This window comes from Aythya fuligula, chromosome 2 (assembly GCF_009819795.1).
Source record: "Aythya fuligula isolate bAytFul2 chromosome 2, bAytFul2.pri, whole genome shotgun sequence".
In the NCBI taxonomy this organism is placed as follows: Eukaryota; Metazoa; Chordata; class Aves; order Anseriformes; family Anatidae; genus Aythya; species Aythya fuligula.
This window is the reverse complement of record NC_045560.1, coordinates 21,487,124-21,506,943: the sequence shown is the minus strand read 5'-3', so window position 1 is coordinate 21,506,943 and position 19,820 is coordinate 21,487,124. Positions and strand designations below refer to the sequence as shown.

General features: G+C 37.2%; 1 protein-coding gene across 1 annotated transcript in view; it reads left to right on the top strand.

The window, feature by feature from the left end:
• Positions 1-19,820, top strand: part of LOC116485492 (macrophage mannose receptor 1-like) — a 61,423-nt gene that overhangs the window by 21,696 nt on the left and 19,907 nt on the right. Inside the window, exons 8-18 of the mRNA XM_032180890.1 lie at positions 4,661-4,818; positions 8,259-8,372; positions 9,626-9,741; positions 11,081-11,229; positions 12,676-12,875; positions 13,360-13,484; positions 14,701-14,788; positions 15,725-15,869; positions 17,393-17,434; positions 17,555-17,718; positions 18,902-18,969. Coding sequence (XP_032036781.1) covers positions 4,661-4,818; positions 8,259-8,372; positions 9,626-9,741; positions 11,081-11,229; positions 12,676-12,875; positions 13,360-13,484; positions 14,701-14,788; positions 15,725-15,869; positions 17,393-17,434; positions 17,555-17,718; positions 18,902-18,969 — 1,369 coding nt within the window. The remainder of the gene's footprint in view (positions 1-4,660; positions 4,819-8,258; positions 8,373-9,625; positions 9,742-11,080; positions 11,230-12,675; positions 12,876-13,359; positions 13,485-14,700; positions 14,789-15,724; positions 15,870-17,392; positions 17,435-17,554; positions 17,719-18,901; positions 18,970-19,820) is intronic.

Below are 19,820 nucleotides of genomic sequence, written 5' to 3'. Positions count from 1 at the left end.
TGTCTGTTTCATTGCAGTAACTGATCCTGTGTGTGCTTTTAATGCCAGGTAAGTTAGTTTATCCTCACTAAAAGTGCAGTAAGCTGCTTTGGGCAGCATAACAGCAGTCTTGGAGCAGCAATCATAGAACAGCTGGCATGCTTTAGTTTTGTATCCTGTCCAACTCCATAGCAACTTGTGCTTGTCCTCACATTCATAGTATCATAGAATATCCTGAGTTGGAAGAGACTTACAAAGATCATCGAGTCTAACTCCTGCTCCAAATAGGACCACCCAATAAAAATCAAACCATGTGTCTGAAAGTGTTGTACAAATGCTTCTTGAACTCTGTTAAGCTCAGTGCTGTGACCACTTCCCTGGGGAGCCTGTTCCAGTGAAGTGGTCAGAACAAGGTCCTGTTCTTTCTCAGTGAAGAATATTTTCATAACACCCAGCCTGACCCTCCCCTGTCACAGCTCCATGCCATCTCTGTCACTTGAGAACAGAGCTCAGTGCCTGCTTTTCCACTCCCCTCGTGAGGAAGCTGCAGGCTGCCATAAGGCCTCCCCTTGGTCTCCATTCCTCTGGGCTGAACAATCCATTCAATTTCAGCAGCTCCTCATACGTTTTGCCCTCTACACCTTTCACCATCTTTGTAGCCTTCCTTTAGACACCCTGTGATAGTATTATGTTCTCCTTATGTTGTGGTGCCCAAAACTGCACACATTATTTGAGGTGAGACCACACCGGTACAGACCAGAGTGGCACAATCCCTTCCTTCAACTGACTAACCTTGCTGTGCCTGATACACCCTGGGGTACCCTTGGCCCTCCTGGCTGCCAGGCGGCACACCACTGACATATGTTAAGCGTGTTATTGGCCAAAACTCCCAGATCCATTTCTGCAGGGCTGCTCTCCAGCCTCTTGTCTCCCAGTCTGTATATACAGTCAGGGTTGCATCTTCCGAGGTGCAGAATCCAGCAGAATCTTGTTAAACTTCATGTAGCTGGTGATTGCCAAGGCCTTTAATTTGTCAAGAGCTCTCTGCAAGGCCTCTCCACTCTTGTAACAATCAACAGCTCCTTCCAATTCAGTGTCATCTGCAGATTTACTTAGTCTATCTTCAAGTCCTGCATACAAACCATTTAAGAAAACATTGAAGAGAATTGGCCCTGAAATGGAGCCCTGGGGAATCCCACTAGTGATTAGCTGCCAGCCTGATGTAGTCCCATTACCTATAACTCTTTGAGCCTAATCTGTCAGCCAGTTGTTCACTCATCATATTATGTATTTGTCTAGCTGTATGCTAGACCTTTTGTCCAGAAGGATACCATGAGAAACAGTATTGAAAGCTTTACTGAAATCCAAAAACATTGCATCAGCTGGCTTCCCTTGGTCAACTGCATGGGTGACCTTGTCATAAAAGGAAGTTTGTTGAGCAGGACCTTCTCCTCATGAGTCTGTGTTGTCTGTGACCTATGACTGCGTTGTCCTTCAGATATTTTTCAATAAATCCCTGAATAATTTTCTCCGTAATTTTACCAGGTAATGAAGCCAGACCAATAGGCTTGTAATTACCAGGGTCTTCTTTCTTGCCCTTCTTGAAAATTGGAACAACATTTGCCAGCTAGTCAACAGGGACCTCTCCAGATTCCCAAAACTGCTGAAAAATAATTGAGAAAGGTTTTGTGATGACATCAGCCAGCTCTCTGAGGCCCCTGGGATGAATTACATTGGGTCCCAACCACTTTTTTGCATGGAACTTTTATTCTTTCAAATGAGGCAATTAGGAAAGGTGGGACTTCTTGATGAGGCATTAGACATTTGAAAGAAGTTAGGCTCTAAAGGAAATTAGATATATTTTCACCATATGCCTTGGAAGTTGATCATTTCACAGATAGATTAATGCCTTTTCCAAAGGCTTTTCCAAGACTGACTGCACTGCACTGGTTTTGTAAAAATGAATGTTTCTGAAAGGCATATAGTCCTGAAGGAAACCAGGCCTCTCACATATGGCACACTCACTGCAACAGACTATTTTGAAAGTATTTTTTTCAGAGGGGGAAAACTGGAACTACTGAAGAAGCCTTTTAAGGCAGTTGTAACAACATCAGATTGCCATTGCTCACCACTGAGATGAGAACACTCTGTATTTCAGTGCATAGAAAATCCTGTCTGCATCAAACTCTGCTACGAAAGTGCTGTGCAAATAGAAAAAAGTCCATCTTTGCACCAAGCACAGTCCCATGATGAAACCAAGCAGTAAGGGGTACAATGAGATAAGTATTGATGCCAAACTTCTTCAGTTTTTCTTGGCATCACCTCCAAAGGAGAACTTTAGAGAGGAACATGAAGAATAAAAGAGAAGTGCATTGTATATGTTTACACAGAAGTGCAACATCTGATATTGCACAAACGTGGCCCAATGCATATCTGAGAGAGGGGGAAATAACTCAGTTATACTGTTGTTGTGGAAAAAAAATCTTGGTATTTAGTCACCTGGTTTTAAAGAAGATCGCAAGACTCTGACAGCATTTCTTCTTCAGAGGAGAAAAAGTTAGGTAGGAAGAGGCTTCAATAATTCGTGGTGATTTCTGATTTACATGGCTTATTTAGCTGACTTAGATGTAAACATTTTGTTATGGATTGCTGTTTTTTGTTGCTATTACCATGGTAGGAGTCCACCACAGTAGGAGCTCTTGCCACCCAGTTCTGTTGTGCTGGGTGCCAAATAAACACAGTTAGATTTTTTTTTAAACAAATAAACAAAAAAAAATTAGAGAGCATGGAAGACAGCAACTAAAGAGGGAACAAGACATTAATGAACATGATGGGCAGTGAAATAAGAAGAACCTTCAGTTTTGGTATCAGAGGAGAGTTTAAAGGATGGTACTGAAGTGTGTTGTTGGTGGACTTCTGAACATGAAGTGCAGTCTGGAAGAAGGGGTAAAGGTGACTGTTGAAGATGGAGCTGGTGTCCTGTAAGTCTGAGCCCTTGGTACTGGGGGAGAGATGGAAAGGACAGTATGGATGAACTACGAGGGCTGATCATATTCAGGTATAATAAAGACAGGAAGGAAAATGGAGGGAAACAGAAAAGAGGTGACTCCATAAAATTGACAAACTGGGAGGGTGATTTTTGCAGGAACTTGATTTGTCAAAATCGGAAGCCTCTGTGTTCCTGTATCTAGCAGATGGGAGAAATGTCACAGGAGAGTTTTAAGTTGTGGGGGTGTCTATTAAACCTCCACCCAAAAAGTATTATCAGAAAAGGATTGCCTTAAGAGAGATGACTTTTAACAGTGCTTTACAGACTTCTGTTGCTAGTGACAGCAGTAACAGAATAGAAACAGCTCCAGCTTCCATTCAGAGACCACTCGAGCAGCAGATATCTTTATGGGGGGACTCACAATCCCATTTTTAATTTTCATGGGTGATTCCATTGTCAACTTGACTGTGGTCAGTCTGGACAGAAGATGATAGAGGAAGACTTCTTCTTCAGAAAGAAATGTGGGAACAAACTGTGAACAGGAGAGTGTTGTACAAATTTTGCACAGAATGAATGCTAGCCAAGGGAAGGACTCTGTGTAGCTGGTCAGTGTGATCTGATTCATAGTGCTGTGGAGCAAAGGAGACATCTATACTGCCTTTAGTCTAGGCTTGATGACAGGTTATATGAATTCTATAGCAGGCCTCAACAACAGGGACATACCAGAAGGAAAGCAGGCCTTTTACTACAGTCATATTCAGATATCCATCAGTCTATAATTTTTTCTCTCCACAAAGGTACATTTCCTTCAAAGTACAGTTCTATCATGCTGCTAATAATGGAATTAAATCTCTTTTATGCTTCTCATAATAAATGCACTTAACAAAGTCATAAAATCAGTACTACAAAGGAATTCCCTTTGATGATGATTGAGTTCACATTCTAAATGCCAATTTTTTTTCCATATTCAAATAGATTTTTATTTTTTTTTTCAAAAGAAAATTAGATAATGAACTTTATAGTAGCAATATGGTAGAGTACAGAATTTTAAGCACCAACAAATAAATCTCTAAGATACATCTGCTGTAAAATAAGATAACTGATTATTCCTGCACTTCCAACTAAAAACCATCAGTTTACCCCATTGTGAACTAAAAAAAGTCCAACAACTAGATGTATTTCATTATGGTCTGAAATGAAACAAAATCAGGAATGCATAATGGAAAGACTTGCAAGTGCTCTGACTGTCAACTCTAAAAGACAGCACTGGGTGTGTAAGCATTAGAAAAGATGGCACTTCTACTTTCTTTGCTGTACTAAAGGTAAGAGGAAAACAGAAGGTAGAATTTTCTTTACATATTGTCAAATCTTGTTGTTTATGTTATACAAGGGTTTTGAGCCGGAAATGAGAACAAACCAAATTGTGCTACAACATAATTCAACACAGAGAGTAAGTGTGCTGTTTTGTACAAGGCTAAACAAATTTTATTGCATTTCCACTAGAGTGAGTGGTCCTTCCTGATGACTAGAGCAGGTATGTGAGGAATGGTGTGCTGTCTTTATGAAACAGGGAGACTTAATATCCTGTGACTACCTTTTACCCTTCTAAGAATAAATTCTTTGCTGTTCCATGAAGACAAAATTTCCCATCATATAAAAGGATTGTTATCAATCTTGTTAATCTTGTTTTAGAGCCAGATGATGAGCTGTGGATTGGGCTGAATGACTTCAAGGTTCAGATGTATTTTGAATGGAGTGATGGGACACCTGTGACGTACACCAGGTGGCTTCGTGGAGAGCCCACGCATGCAAACAACAGACAAGAGGACTGTGTTGTTATGAAGGGAAAGGTAAAGTCATGTTTAGCTATTGACCTAATTATCTTATTTAATCTATCTTTTGGGACTTTTTCTATGCAAGAATACAAGAGTGGGGGGTGTTGCTGTTTGAAGCAGCCCATTTTAGACTCTTTTAGGTGTTACTTTTTAGATGAAAGTTCCCTGTTCAAGGTTGCTAAAAGTTTTCCATTGTTGCTTCTTTCAGAAGCAAGTGGTGGCTTTATTTCAAGGTAAATGACCTGCAAGGTCCTGAGATTTCAGTATTTGCATGTGAGTTTTGGAAGAAACTTGTAATTACATCGTGAAGCACGTGAACATATAAATTCTTCTCTTCAGGAATCTACAAAGATGTTTTAGATGCATTTGATTTTTTTCTTTTTTTATGCTTTAACTGCATATGTTGTATATAGCTACTTTAAGAAAATGCCTTAGCAATCACTATTTGATGCTAAAGAAAAATGCTATCTTTAGAAGAGAAGCCTTTGTTTTCTTTTTCTATGCAAAGTAATAAAACCTGGGTCTGGGATCTAGATGGATTACATATTGTGCTTGTGTCTGCACTGCATGTGAAAAGCTGTGAGGAAAGTGTTTAGCAATGACGTTAGAGGAGGCCTTTCCTCAGTGACTATGTGCCTACAGTTACAAGGCTGTATTTAAAAAGACTTCCTTTAGGAATATAGCAACGATCAGTATCGAGGTGTACTGTAGGAACTGAGATAATCATCTGGTATAAAAGTCAATCAGTGCGATGTTGCAAAACAATATTTTTCCTCTTAGCAATAATTAAAAATATTGAACTTAGCACCTCCTTGAGGGTTTACTTATTTTACCAGCAGAAAAAAAGAGAATTTACCCATATCAAAGGCATCTTCTTATTTAGCAAAATTAACACTTGAGGGCTGTACTTTTGGTGAGTGCACTTCAAAAAGAGAATAGCTACACTTTTTTTCCCAACTGGCCTGAAAACTATACAGAGCTTACCTCTGTGTCGGCAAGCCCATGCTCAGTAGCAAAATTAAAGAAAACAAACTATAGTTCTTGCTTGTAGTTCCCATATTTCTCAAAATATCAAGTCTTAGAATATTCTATCATACCTAAGGAACAAATACACAAATATAGCTTGTTTTGTATTTGTATATTTTTGTATTTTTCATTGACACTGGGGGAAAAAGTCTTTTTATTTTTCAACTCTTCAGTATACTTCCTGGGAAGTACACTAATGACATAAATATATTTAATGGCAAATATCCAAAAAATCTGGAAAGACTTCAGTGTTTATTACCTCAAAATGAGAAGCTGTTTGAGAGAGTGTTGTGGTTTATCCTGGCAAGCAGCAAATTACCCCACAGCCATTTGCTCACTCCCCTCTCACATAATGGGATGGGGAAGAGAATCGGAGGAAAGAGGTAAAACTCATGGGTTTAGAGAAAGGAAGTTTAATAAGAAAGAGAAAGGTGGGAGAGAACAAAAATAAAAGAATACACAAAGCAAGTGATGCACAATGCAATTGCGTACCACCAGCTGACTGATGCAACCCCAGCCTTCTTGCAAAGAAGGGCGGTATGAGAAGCTGAAAAGTCCTTGATTTAGTATAAGCACTGTTCAACAACTACTAAAATATTAGCGTGTTATCAAGATTATTTTCCTACTAACTCCAAAACATGGCACCCTACCAGCATTATGAAGAAAACTAACCTTCTCCCATTTGAAACCAGGAGAGATACTCTAGATGGAAGAAAATTGGAAGGAAAGTGAATCCAAAGGTGTGAGCGTAGCAACATGGACTAGTGGACTCAAAAAACGAGACTTAATTAATTTAGGGAAATTAGGATTTTTTTTTTTTTTTTTCACAAGAGGTTTAGTGCCATCAAGAGCAACAGCGGTGTGCATGCATGTAGCTGATTCAGGTGTCTGCATCGTTCTGGTGCACAGACACACCGGTTCAGAAGGTGAGACTGAGTGCAGAGGGAGCCAGCCCTGTGACACTTCTGGCTGTGAGGGGCATGGAGGAGTTAGCAGGTGGAGCACTTGCAGAAGGTGAAGAAGAGACTACATCACCAGTTCCAGGAAGGAATGAAGAAGAGAACTGGAATAAGAACCTTGGGAGAGCAAAACCACAGTAATTAATATCCATGAAAGAGGAAGGCCTGCATAGGCTACAACATACAAATCTCCCCAAATTGAGAAGAGCTATATGTATTTATTGGGGTTGTTCTCTCTGGGCCAAAGTTGAGATTTACAGTTGCATTGCTGCATTAAGAATTCAGCAGGGAGAAGGAACTTAACATGCAGCTAGATGTGTCTGGAAGGTTAGGATTTGTTAGGCATTTTCGTGAAAAGTTTTGCAGTGGTTAGAAGCTGGGGTGAAGTTATAATCTTTCTAAAATTCTTCTCTGTTGCAGTAGTCGTCACGCTCTGGTGCCAAGGGTGTAAATGCGTATTTCTTCCACGACAACCAGGCCATGGTTTACACAGTAGCTGACTAAACAGATTCTTAAGGGCACAAGGATTTTTGTACTTCACTTCCTGTGTTTCCTGGGCAGTGGTTATGACAGTGTTAGACAAGTATGTAGATGCTTTGTCCAACTTACAGAATTATAGGGTCATATGAAGTTCCATTCTTTCAGTATAGTTTCCATTGAATGCCATTGTTTCTTCTGAGAATCTGTAATATGGGGAGTAACAATCTTAATACTAACTTTACAAGGAATTTTTTGCATCTTCTAAGGAGTTTTTGCAATGAAGTCTTCTGTTTTCTGTTGTAACTGCATTTCTGCAATGACACAATAACATCTGTTATGTAACTGCATTTCTGCAATGACACAATAACATCTTCCTTCCAGTACCTAGAGGGTGCCTACCGGAAAGCAGGAGAGGGACTCTTTGTCAGGGAGTGTAGTGACAGGACAAAGGGTAATGGTTTTCAACTAAAAGAGGGTAGTTTTAGATTAGATATAAGGAAATATTTCTTCACTCAGAGGGTGGTGAGGCCCTGGCACAGGTTGCTCAGAGAAGCTGTGGATGCCCCATCCCTGGAGGTGTTCAAGGCCAGGCTGGATGGGGCTTTGGGCAACCTGGTCTGGTGGGAGGTGTCCCTGCCCATGGCAGGGGGTTGGAACTGGGTGATCTTTTCCAACCCAAACCATTCTATGATTCTGTGATCTCCCTTTCCTCCTACATGGTTATTAAATTAGTAGTCTTTGTAAAGATAGTGTATTGTCACCTCAAAGCATTCACCTTTCAGCAGGGTTAATAATGAAGGAAAGTGTAAGTCAGTGGCGAATCAGCCTCAGTAGAAGAATGGAGGTTGGAATGAATGGCTACTACTGAATTTACATGTAGGTTTTACTTCCTTTAAAGGTAGCAAAAAGTTGTTAAATACTTAAAAGCATAGAGCACATAATTTGAAAACTAAATCCAACTTGACTGTATTGTTGTGTTCTAATGTTCAGGATGGATTTTGGGCAGACCATTCTTGTGAAAAGAAAATTGGCTACATATGTAAAAGGAAACCCATGTCAGAAGCTCCAACAGAAGAGGAAACTATTGACACGGGCTGCCAGAGAGTAAGTAAAGGAAAAGTTGTCAGAGCCGAGCAGGCTGCTAGGGATGACTAAGAGGAGAAAATAGCACGTGGATGGCTCTGCAAGGACAGACAGACAAAAAAATGAGTTCTGTTTTGTCACCTTAGAATAGTTGGCTTTCTCATTTCTATGACAGATGGGTGAGGTGATTAATAAGTCTAGGCTCTGACTGTCATTTAACTCTTGATGTTCCCTCTAGATTTCCAGTGCTTCAAGCAAAATTCAAACGTGTTGTTCATGCAGTAGACTATTTTTCAGTGATTGGCATTCAGGCCTTCATAAGAAATTTGCTTGCACCAGCAGTTGCTCTTTAGCTCTACCTAAAATTTTCTTCAATATTATTCACAACAGTAAGGGTGTGCTTGTCTTCATGCTGTTCTGGCAGTGCTCCTTACTTTGAAGAATTTGTTACCAGTGCCTAAGCAAAATAGATCCACTATGCTCTTTCTGAACTGCTCGTGGATCTACCGCTGATTTGGAAACGTTCTGTTGACACAAGTGGTTCCAAAAAACTGACCGTAACATGTTATGTCCTTTTCCCCAAAGTCTGTTCTACACAGCCACAGAGAATTCTTTGATATGAATTCCCTGTATTTGTGCAAGAGGCCCTGGGAGAAGATAAAGTGATCCTAATGCTTATGTGTGCTGTCCTTGTCTAGAGAACTAAGTGCATACTGGTAGAAAAAGAAGTCTCCTTGTTGAAAAATTTAAGACCATCTGGGAAAATTTGTGTGAATTGTAGCTGGGTCACGGCAAACTATTCCTCCATAAGCATATTCCTGAGCTAATGACATTTGAATGACAAAACTTTAGAAAAGAGTGTTAAAGGTAGTTAATAATAACCAAATGTGTTTGAGGTGCCATTCTCTTTCTGAAAAGCCAAGCTGAAATTTACTTCTCATGAGCGTTTTCATGATTGCATGCTCATGTGCCAGACAGTCCAATAGTGAACACTGAAGGCCTACAACAAAGCCTCTCATGCTTTTATAGAAGTGAAAAGCACTGATTTATTAATTCATTATATACCAAAAATTATTTTATGAATCAGAACTTTAAAAACTGTTTTTGGCTATTTCCAGCCTGCCTTATCCAGTTCAATTGTTCCTTTGTCCAATGGTTAGCTGACAGTGTCATACATCACTTTTTCCCCATATTTTTTACATTTTTCATTTATTTTTGATAAGCAGTTTAGAAAAGTTATAACATATGTGATCACTTCATGTTTATTTTCACAGGGCTGGAAAAGACATGGCTTTTATTGTTACTTCATTGGAAATACATTTGTGTCATTTTCTCAAGCAAATCAAACCTGTGAAAGGCATAAGGCTTTTTTAGCAAGTGTTGAAGACAGGTATGTGAAAACGGCTTGCACGAGGGTCCCCCTGAGGATTTAACATCTAACATTATCAGAATATCAAAATAAAGATTTTAATTGGATGAAAATCTTGCTTGAGAGGACAGCTATCTGAAGATAGAGAATTTCTAAAGGTTTTTGCATATGCATTCAAATCTAGGAATTCAGTTTATAGTAAAAATAGGCAATGGCTGTAAAATCATTGCTACAGATGGTTAGAATTATTATAATATAATAGAATTATATTTTCTTTCTTTAATTGCAGTGGTTTGAGCATGGATTTACTTAAGTGTAGTACACAGAATGATTCTGAATTCTCAAAAGTTAGTTTAAATGAGCAAGAGAACATCAGTTTCACCTATCTGCTCTTCTCAGAACTGAGCTACTTTTTCAAAGTTAAAATGAGAATCCAAATGAGGATAGAAGGGCTTGGTGCCTGAAAATCCATCACAATTCCATCAGGGTTCAGAGTGTGCTAAATTTCTGAGCAGCTGATACACATTATCAGATATGGCATATTGTGAAAATGAGATGGGGTTAAGAAACGAAGCTCACTGCACCTGCAGTTGACTCAGTGCTTTGCACTTTGTCTTACTTGCTTCATTGTAATTTAAATAGGCGTGTTCTAGCCTGAAAAATCTGTTGTGGATTGTAACTCTCTAAATGTAGGTAGCAGTGCAGCTGTGTTTAAATTGTTTAACGATAATGTTGTAATTGTTTAATGATAATGTGGCTATACGTTGTTATGGGAAAGCCTTTTTAAAATTTGCTCTGAATTTGCAAAAACTGATTGTTTAAACACTGTAATAAACTATGGTAGATTTTGCCTCTTCATAGGTTTGTTTCCAACATAACTTTTCAGGTATGATCACTGCATCTAATTTAGGTTTTTTCTTAGTTTAATAGTTTAGTATCTTACTACTCTGGCCTTCATTTTGTTGTATTTCCCTAGTAGTGCTGAGACTTCTTGTCTGGTTTTGGTTTTGTCTGTAGCAAGAATTCATTAAATTCAATGGTACCAGAAACTCACAGTAATATAGTAATATTCAAGTAAAGTCCTGTAAAGTTTCTTCCTTCCCATATCCTCTCCAATTTGAAGTCAGTCCACCCTTAAATCACTTTCTTTATTGAGTATCAGAAGAGAAGACAGAATATTCTGTTATTCAAACTTACAAAATAAATATTATGACTGTTTTATTTAGTTTGTTCAGGTAAATCCATCTAAAACATTCATTCAAGAAGGTACGAAGGTAATTCTGAGAAAATAAGAAACTATTAACATACTTTAAAAAATATTTTAATGGTATTAATTTAACAGTTGTGTTCTTTTGAACAGATATGAACAAGCCTATCTGACTAGCCTGGTTGGGCTGAGGACAGAAAGATACTTTTGGATTGGACTTTCGGATGTTGAAGAAAAGGGAACTTTCAAGTGGACTAATGGCGAAGCTGTCTTATTTACACACTGGAATTCTGAAATGCCTGGTAGCTATGACTCTATGCTATTTAATGAGTGCAGTGCTCAGAAAACATAGCTTGCCACTTGTTTTTTTTTTTTTTTAAATTTCAATCCATAGCCCCTGCTTGATGGTATAATGAGCGATTGCTTTCAAATATACCTGGCTGCTCTGTCAAGCATGCAATGCTGTTGCTAACGTTCTGCATGGTGCTCAAGTGAGTTTTTAATGTGAGCTCAGAAAAAACTTTAAAGTGAGGACAAGTTCAGGTTTACTTTCATTCTGCATGTCCTACTCTAGAAGATTAATCTCTGCAGACACACTGTGCCTTGCTTGCAAGCCCTGCCTGTGCAGCATATCTCTTAGTATACTTGCTCACTGCATACATAAAGTGTCTGGTCTTAGAGAAAATGGCATTGTGGGAAAGGAAAAGAGGAAGGTTTGTGTTTATTCTTTTTAGTTAATATCTTTTCTAGATGAGTATTATTTCCTTATTTACTATGCTGTGTTGATGAAAACCTTGCTATTTTTTCCTGTTCTAATGAAAAAATGGGAATCAATTGGGGATCTCCTCAATGTATATAAATATCTAAGGGGTGGGGGACAGAGGGATGTAGCCAACCTCTTCTCAGTGGTTTGTGGGGATAGGACAAGGGGCAATGGCTGCAAGTTAGAGCACAGGAAGTTGTGCACTGACATGCGAAAGAACTTCTTCATGGTGAGGGTGACGGAGCATTGGAACAGGCTGCCTAGGGAGGTTGTGGGGTCTCCTTCTCTGGAGATATTCAAGGCTTGTCTGGACACCTACCTGGGTAGCCTGCTCTGAGGAACCTGCTTTGGCAAGGGGGTTGGACCCAATGATCTTTTGAGGTCCATTCCAACCCCTACAGTTCTGTGATTCTGTGATTCTGTGAATGGGAAGCCTTTTTGTCTCTGACATGGTTACATCAGAAAGAGGACGGTGTCTAGCATTCAAGATTCTGGTGTGTTGTATTTGGCTTTCAGGAGATCCTCTGATCCTCAGTAATTGCAGTGCCTTAAATGCTGATTTAAATGTGTCAGGTGGAGTGCTAAGGATACACGGACTGTGAAGCCAACAGTAGGTCTGCACATAGCCAGCTTATTTTTGAAAATCATTGTCAAATGAGACAAATCTGAGAAAATAACTCTAAATATATCTTCAGTTTTAGAGGAGAATTAGTAGTATTGGGGAGAATTAGTAGAATTGCAGGTTATAATGTTGCTTGGAGGCTGATGTGATTTGATGTGAGATATGATTCCATATCTCACATATGGGTGAAAAACAGATTTTTATTTTATTTACTTTTTTTTTTAATTGTTGTTTTCATGAATTTAAAGCATTTTTATCTCTGTACAGACAAAGACTTAATTTCCATCATCACAGAATATGAAGTTTTCTAAGTTTGCAATGACCCCTGAAATGCTGCTTTTATGCATTCCTGTTTATAAACAGGAAGAAAGCCAGGCTGTGTTGCCATGAGAACTGGAATTGCAGGTGGATTATGGGATGTGATAAAATGTGAAGAAAAGGCAAAATTCTTATGTAAAGTGTGGGCAGAGGGAGTGACACCACCACCTGTTCCTACAACTACTCCTGTTCCCAGGTGTCCAGAAGGCTGGGACTCAAACAATCGTATCAACTTCTGTTTCAAAGTAAGTATGTTGCTTAGTTCTGAGTTAAGGTAGTTTCTATTTGCTGTGCTTATATGCAATAAAAAATGTTTTACAGAAGACTTGCTGTTTCATAAGCATATTTATGGATTGTATGTGGAGGTCTTGTTCCCTTTTATTAAAATGCTTATGGCTTTGTTTACTCCTCTGAAGTCTGATCTTGAGGTCTGATCTTCTGAGCTTAATTTCCCATCCCTTGTCTGTTAAGATTGAAAGTACCTTTCTCTGTGTGTTGTCTTGGAGCAGATACTGCTGTCAGCAATGCAGTCTGCTAACTTGCCTCAAAGACACTCATGTGAAACCTGTTTTTCACACAGATGAATGCTCATTAACCTTATATTCCAAGTTTCTGTAATCCCCACAGAACAAGTTAATTGTAAATGAATTACTTTTGTATTGCTGGTGTTTCTTTTTCTTGTGATCTGTATGGTCTACTATATCTGATTGCAAAACATGCTCTCTTCAGCCTTTTTCAAAAGGAGAGCAAAAGAAAACATGGCTTGAATCTCAACAGTTTTGTCGAAGTATAGGAGGAGATCTGGCCTCCATTAATGGTAAAGAAGAACAGTACGTGATATGGCGTTCTATTGCGTGAGTATCTGTTGCATGGTCATCCATCCGCTTCAATTACCCTTTTGATCTTTCTGAAATATTTCATTTTAGGTCTGCATTTTTACTTTAGTACATGTATAAGGTAGTCTTGATTTATTATCAGCACCTGCATCAAACATACAGCAAAAAAGCAGAGCTGATGAAATAGCCGTTGTAGTATGACTAGTGGCAGTCACCTCAGAAGCTAATGCTATTGTGAGATACCTCGCTGAGACAACATTTATGATCAGATATGAAAATATTTCCTGTGGATTTGTGAATATTATAAAATTACCTCAGATGCCTGTTGGTTTAGCATAAGCAAATGTACAAATAGGGAAACGGTCATGATATAAATCTGGTCAATGTTTTGTTTCATTATTTTCTGAACAAATCAGGAAGCACAGGTAACTTCAGATTCATTTTTTTTTTTCCATAGACAGAATGTAAATAAAGTTTATAGGTCCCTGAATTGTAAATAATAATAATAATAATAATAATAAAATAAAAAATAGGTGAAAGATTTCTGAATGTGTTCAAGAACTGTTAAAAAGATAACACTTGTGATATGACCTGAAGAGGCTGGGCTCAATGAGCACATACATGTGCTGACAAGTGTGTCTAGAAAGCATGACTGAAACATGGCAGCCTTGTAAAATATTGCAACCATACTAGAATCACAGCTATGTACTTCTGGAAAGGAAGAAGTCTCAGATGCTGCATTACCATATATTGACTCAATAAATTCTGATAAATCAGTAAAGTGTGTCTGCTTACAAGAATTCGTTTAAGATGATTTTTATTTTATTTTATTTTTTTTAATGCAGTTCAACTGCAGCAAGTATTTTTCAGCTTGGATACTGTAAATGCCTTTAAAGAGAAAATGAGAAACAGTAGACATTGGACTATTAGAGAAAAGTAATAAACAACCTTATCAGATTTTCAGCAGTTGGATTGGTTTGACACTTTCTGAATAAAGTCTTGGCCAGTGTTTCAATTTATTTGAGTTAATGTACAGTGCTAAGAGCTAGAAATAGTTGTATTTTAATTGTTGTCTTCCCTCGTTATTGTTTCCAAGAGTTTTAAGGATTTTTACAGAAGTTTATCAGCTGTTGTGGATGATAGATTTTAAAAATATTGTAATGCTCTTATTAGCTTTGTTTTTATGTTTAAACTTCTTATAATTTGGATATTTATTATTTTTCTTTTTGTTTAGGAACAATGGTTATTACCACCAGCATTTCTGGATGGGTTTATATTATTTGAATCCTGATGATGGCTTTGTTTGGAGCGATGGATCTCCAGTGAGTGGTTTAATTATTCACAGGTGTTATTTTGCATTCCCCATGTTTCTCAACTGTGTGTGTTGTAGACGTCTGTGTGTAATTTTATGTTTAATCATAATCCTCTCTTGTGTCATGATCTCTTTAGGAAAGCTTATGAATAACAATTTCATGGCTTGATTTTTTTGTCTAAAAGTACTGATTTTTTTTTTATAAGAAAATGTGCATTAAATTATTGAGAAAGTTAAATTCATGTAGATGGAAAAAAGTGTATATATATATATATATAATTATAATATCGAGTAAATATAGTTTATTATCAATATATGTATACTTCAGTAAAATAGTTCATCATTAGTATTTCTCTTCTTTGCTAATTAGCTCTTGATCTGAAATGACCTTCATTCCATGGAGCTGAAGGCAATTTCTTATGCCAGTGTAGAAAACTGTAGAAACAAAAGTGATTCTAGAGATGTGATTGCATCTCATTCAAGGTTGGTCAAAATGTATTGATGGAATTTTACCATAGAGAAAAATGAAATTGGTATTCATGCAGGAAAATTAGAATATCAGTATTTTTGTGAGTAAAATTCCAACATTTTTGTTGTGTCTCAGCAATGTCCTACTATTTTACTTGTATAGGATATGTAATTAATTTAATAGCAAAAAGTAGCATCATCATTGTTGTTAGATGAATTTTACAGAATTTATATCCTGAAAAAAGATTTCAATATTCTTCCAAGTGTGAAAAGAAACAAGTTATCTAAGCTGTGGTCCAGTTGAAATCTGAAAACAAATTTGAAATGTCAGCATTTGCAGGGGAAGTTCTGGTTTCCTTCTATCTCATAGACTGACAGTAGGAACAGATTTTAGGTGTCTGTTTGATGCCGTATCTTTCCCCTCTCTCTTGTTATCTTGCTGTACAACAGAATCCTCACAAAACCTTTTCTTTTATAGGTGAGGTATGAAAACTGGGGCTTTGGAGAACCCAATAATTATCAAGGAATTGAACTTTGTGCAGAGATCAGTGGCGATTCCAGCATGCTTTGGAATGACAGGCACTGTGATTATCTATATGGATGGATTTGCCAGATAAGAAAAGGTATTATTGCTTCCTTATGCATATTATTATAATAAGAAAAGATTCTTGGTTGATATTTTTTTTTCCATAACTTTGAGAAACAAAAACTTTCAAAACGTGTTTCTCAGAATGGTTCCTTGTGGAAGGTGAAATATGAAAGTGGCACAAGGATTTACCTGTCTTCAATGCATCTGAAGATAGAGTCCCTGTGGCACCCTGCTGGGAATTCTCACAGATCTTTCTCTGTGATTTCAGAAAGAACAATGTGATTCCTCAAAAATAGGAAATGTTACTTTGAATATTAATGCTTATGTCTCAATTCATACTTACTCCAACAAATGGTATTTTGGATTCTTTTTTTCATGAGTTGAGCTTCAAGTTAGAAAAAAATGGTTCCCAAATCAGTTCACATACTTGAATTTTCATGTGTGAAAACTCCTTCCTTTACTTGGCTTACGTACTTGGCTTTGGTCAGATAATTGAATCTATAATTGCAAGATGCAGCCTGATTTGGGGATATTTTATTTTACTTTGGCTGGGTTTTATATTCCTTTGTTGGTTTCTTGCAAAGTCTTCTTGAAATCAAATTTTGGATTCTTTTAATTTTCTGAAAACAAGACAAAATTTGTAATTTAGGGAAATTCTGAGTTCCACAAACAGCACATCTAACTACCTTTGAGTATTTTGGAAAATGCTTAGTTAAGCTTTTTGCCACATTCATATACTGTGAGGGCAGGGTGCAAAATAAATATGCCTCATTGGGCTATGGACAACAAACTACCAGATCTGCTTTATGTTGGTAAAAGGATTTATTGGACAGGGAATATTTTATTAAGTGCCAATATCTATAAGACTCTTTTCACTACAAAGTAAATTGGTAAACCTATAAAGTGAGAGATGTCCTGTTTTAGAAATTGTTTTCCTTAGATGCTGATGACCTCCATGATGCTATCTCTACCGTGCCATAACCAAAACAATTAGGGGAATTCTTTAGCATGACATCTTCTTGCTAGAAAGAACCAGTTAATTTCTTGGGAGCATATCTTTTTCCAGTAGGATTTTTTCTATGGAATTTTTTAAGAAGCTCTTTCTTCTCAGAGAAATGGCACCATGGAAGAAGATAACCCAGCTTCATTCCTGCTATCTCTGGTTTAATCCAGAATCCTTGTATACAAGACCTGGGGAAAGGAGGGAGGGGAAGATACAGGGCAGTCTTGATAGCGTTAATGCTTTGGGACAGAAGGTTTTCAGCATCCATCAAATACCAAATATAATTACTCAAATCAGGCAAATTTCAAGGTAGTTCATAATAGCTTGTGCTTTAGGAGTATCTTATATTTAGAGCCTCAAGGAATAAGAATATGTATTTAAAAATACGTGCCCAAATAAATGGCCAAAAAAAGATGTGGGCAACTTAGTTCCCTCTAGATTTTGTTAAAACCATAGCTAACACTAAAATTCGATGTCAAGAGAAAATCTTGCCCATCAGTCATGGTAAACACTTTCTCTTACAGCAGTACTAATAAATATTTTTTTTCTTACAGGAGCAAGTGTAAAGCCTGAACCAACAGAATCTCCTGCACCCAGTAAGTGTTATTGCTTTTACTCTTTGTGTGTGTGTTGTTTAAATGCATTTTTAAAATTCTATTAATGAGAATATCTTGTACCTCAGGAGCAATATAGTTAGCTTAGTATTTATTTTACAGAGTACACAACTACTGAGGATGGATGGATTATACATGAAGACAAACATTATTATTTCAGCACAGAGAGTGTTCCTATGGAAAAAGGTCGTGAATTTTGCAAAAAGAACTTTGGAGACCTTGCCGTCATTGAGAGTGAAAGTGAAAGAAAGTTCCTCTGGCGATATGTAAGAAAAATCACTAATATTATGAAATAAATTATCCAGAACAAGTGATTGTGGTCAGAAAACCTTTTCAACCTGTTGTACTTCCTACAAGTTTTATGAAAGTGAAGTCAGTTAAATTCCAATAACATTAAGCCAGATGAAAATGAAGGACAAATCCAAGTCTTTTTTTAGATTGTTTTCTATCTGAGACAGGGTCTAGGTTGGTCTAGGATTTTTTATAGAAATAACCACAGTAAGCATTAAAGAAATCCTTATCCACATTTAAATTATACAACGTGGCAGTTACAACATGTTATCAGAGTATTATAGAATCATAGGTTTTCCTGTGTTTGAAGGGAACCAAAAAGATCAAATCTGTTATATCTGGCTGTGACTGCTTATGAGTTAAAGTAAATCTTAATGTTTAATTTTAATTAATCTGTGGCTTCATTTTAGCAAGAAGTATTATAATCTTGAGCTACAGTTCTGTAACGCAGGTGAGTTAACTGAAAGTAAAGGTCAGCAGAAAAACTCAAAGTATTAAGTAGCAAATCAAAACCAGCTATTAATTTACATGCAATTCTCAGAAGACTGGCTTTTGAGCTTGTCAGTGTATCTGAGATGTAGTTACCTAGCAGCCTCTTTTTGGTCCTCAGGTTTCCCCCTTTGCCTCTTCCTATGGAATATAATTATGAGGGAAGAATCTGAGTCACAGATTATGGGCAAAGAGTTTTTAAATGATGTTTCCTAGGTGACTGGGTGTTAGTTGTTGGTTTGCTGTCTTGAGACCAACTTGTTTAAATCATCAATATCCTTAAAAGTCAGATTTGAACTATTTAAATCTTTTATTGAACTGGCTGAAAAGTGCCAGTGAGATGACACAAGAGCCTATATTAATTGATTGTAGGAGGGTTCATGTCTTGCAAGGTATTTGTCAGATGACATCTGCCACAGAGGTTGTGCAAGATTTGATGATTTCACTGACTTTCAAGTAAGAAATGATGATATAGTAACAAAACTTTTTGGCCAATGTTGACGTTGTCTGAGGACTGTCAGCTGTGAGCTGCTTTAACTTTAGCACTGTAGCTAGAGAATATAGCAACTCATAACCCCTGTTAATAAATAGTTTATTACTCATTATTAACATAACGGATTTCTGTGATAAAAAGAGGAAGTGTATACAATTTTAATCGTTATATTCTAGATCTTGAAAAACGGCAAAGAGGATGCATATTTCATTGGTTTACAACTGAGTGTTGATCAAAAGACAAGGTAGGTCAATGAGAACCATCAAGCTTGCTTTGTGCTTTGAAATCAAGAAAGAAGAAATCTACTGAGCAGAGAAAAAAAGATGAAATGCTTGTATGAAATTGTGGCCTATCAAAGTGAATGAGAATGTTCTTGTGTTTTACTCTGAATTCCCTAGGATTGGTATTTCATGCTTGATGGGTTTGCTTATGAAGGTTGTAAAAATGTATGAAATATCACAGTGCATCATTATATTTAATTGGTTTTATTTTGAATCCCACTTCTGTTGTTAGGTATACTCACCCTACTAATAATATTATTTTATATTTTTTATAGAATGAAAAAAGCTTGTTTTGAATTTTGCCCTGATCTGTTGACTGCCTTGCCCATACTCCAGTAAAATATAGCTAATATAAGGAATTTAAAAAAAAAAAAATTCTGTGTTGATACCAGTGAATTTTTTTCTTTAAGGAACGATCAAATCCTTTTATAGTCACCATAAGATGAGTCCTTAAGTGATGTAGCTGGTGTGTGTGCCTAAAGTTATAAAGGGTTCTCTGGGCATCTCTCTCAGTTGCAGTCCAACAGGAATGTATCTTTACATTAATATTTGATTGCCTGGCTATAATTTTTTTTTTGACAGTTTAATCTACATTGATGTACAACTTTTTCAGTATTTCTATTTTACCTTGTGGGGAGGGAAAATTGTCACAGGAATTGCCTTGTAGGTGGTTTGTCATGACCTCACAATTTTTCCTCTACATGGGGGAATGATCAAACATTTGGCTAGTGTTATGACTAATATCTCTGATCTCTGTAATAGGCAAAATGAATGTATGACTTGGAGAGAAATGGTGAGCACCTGGGCTCCCTCA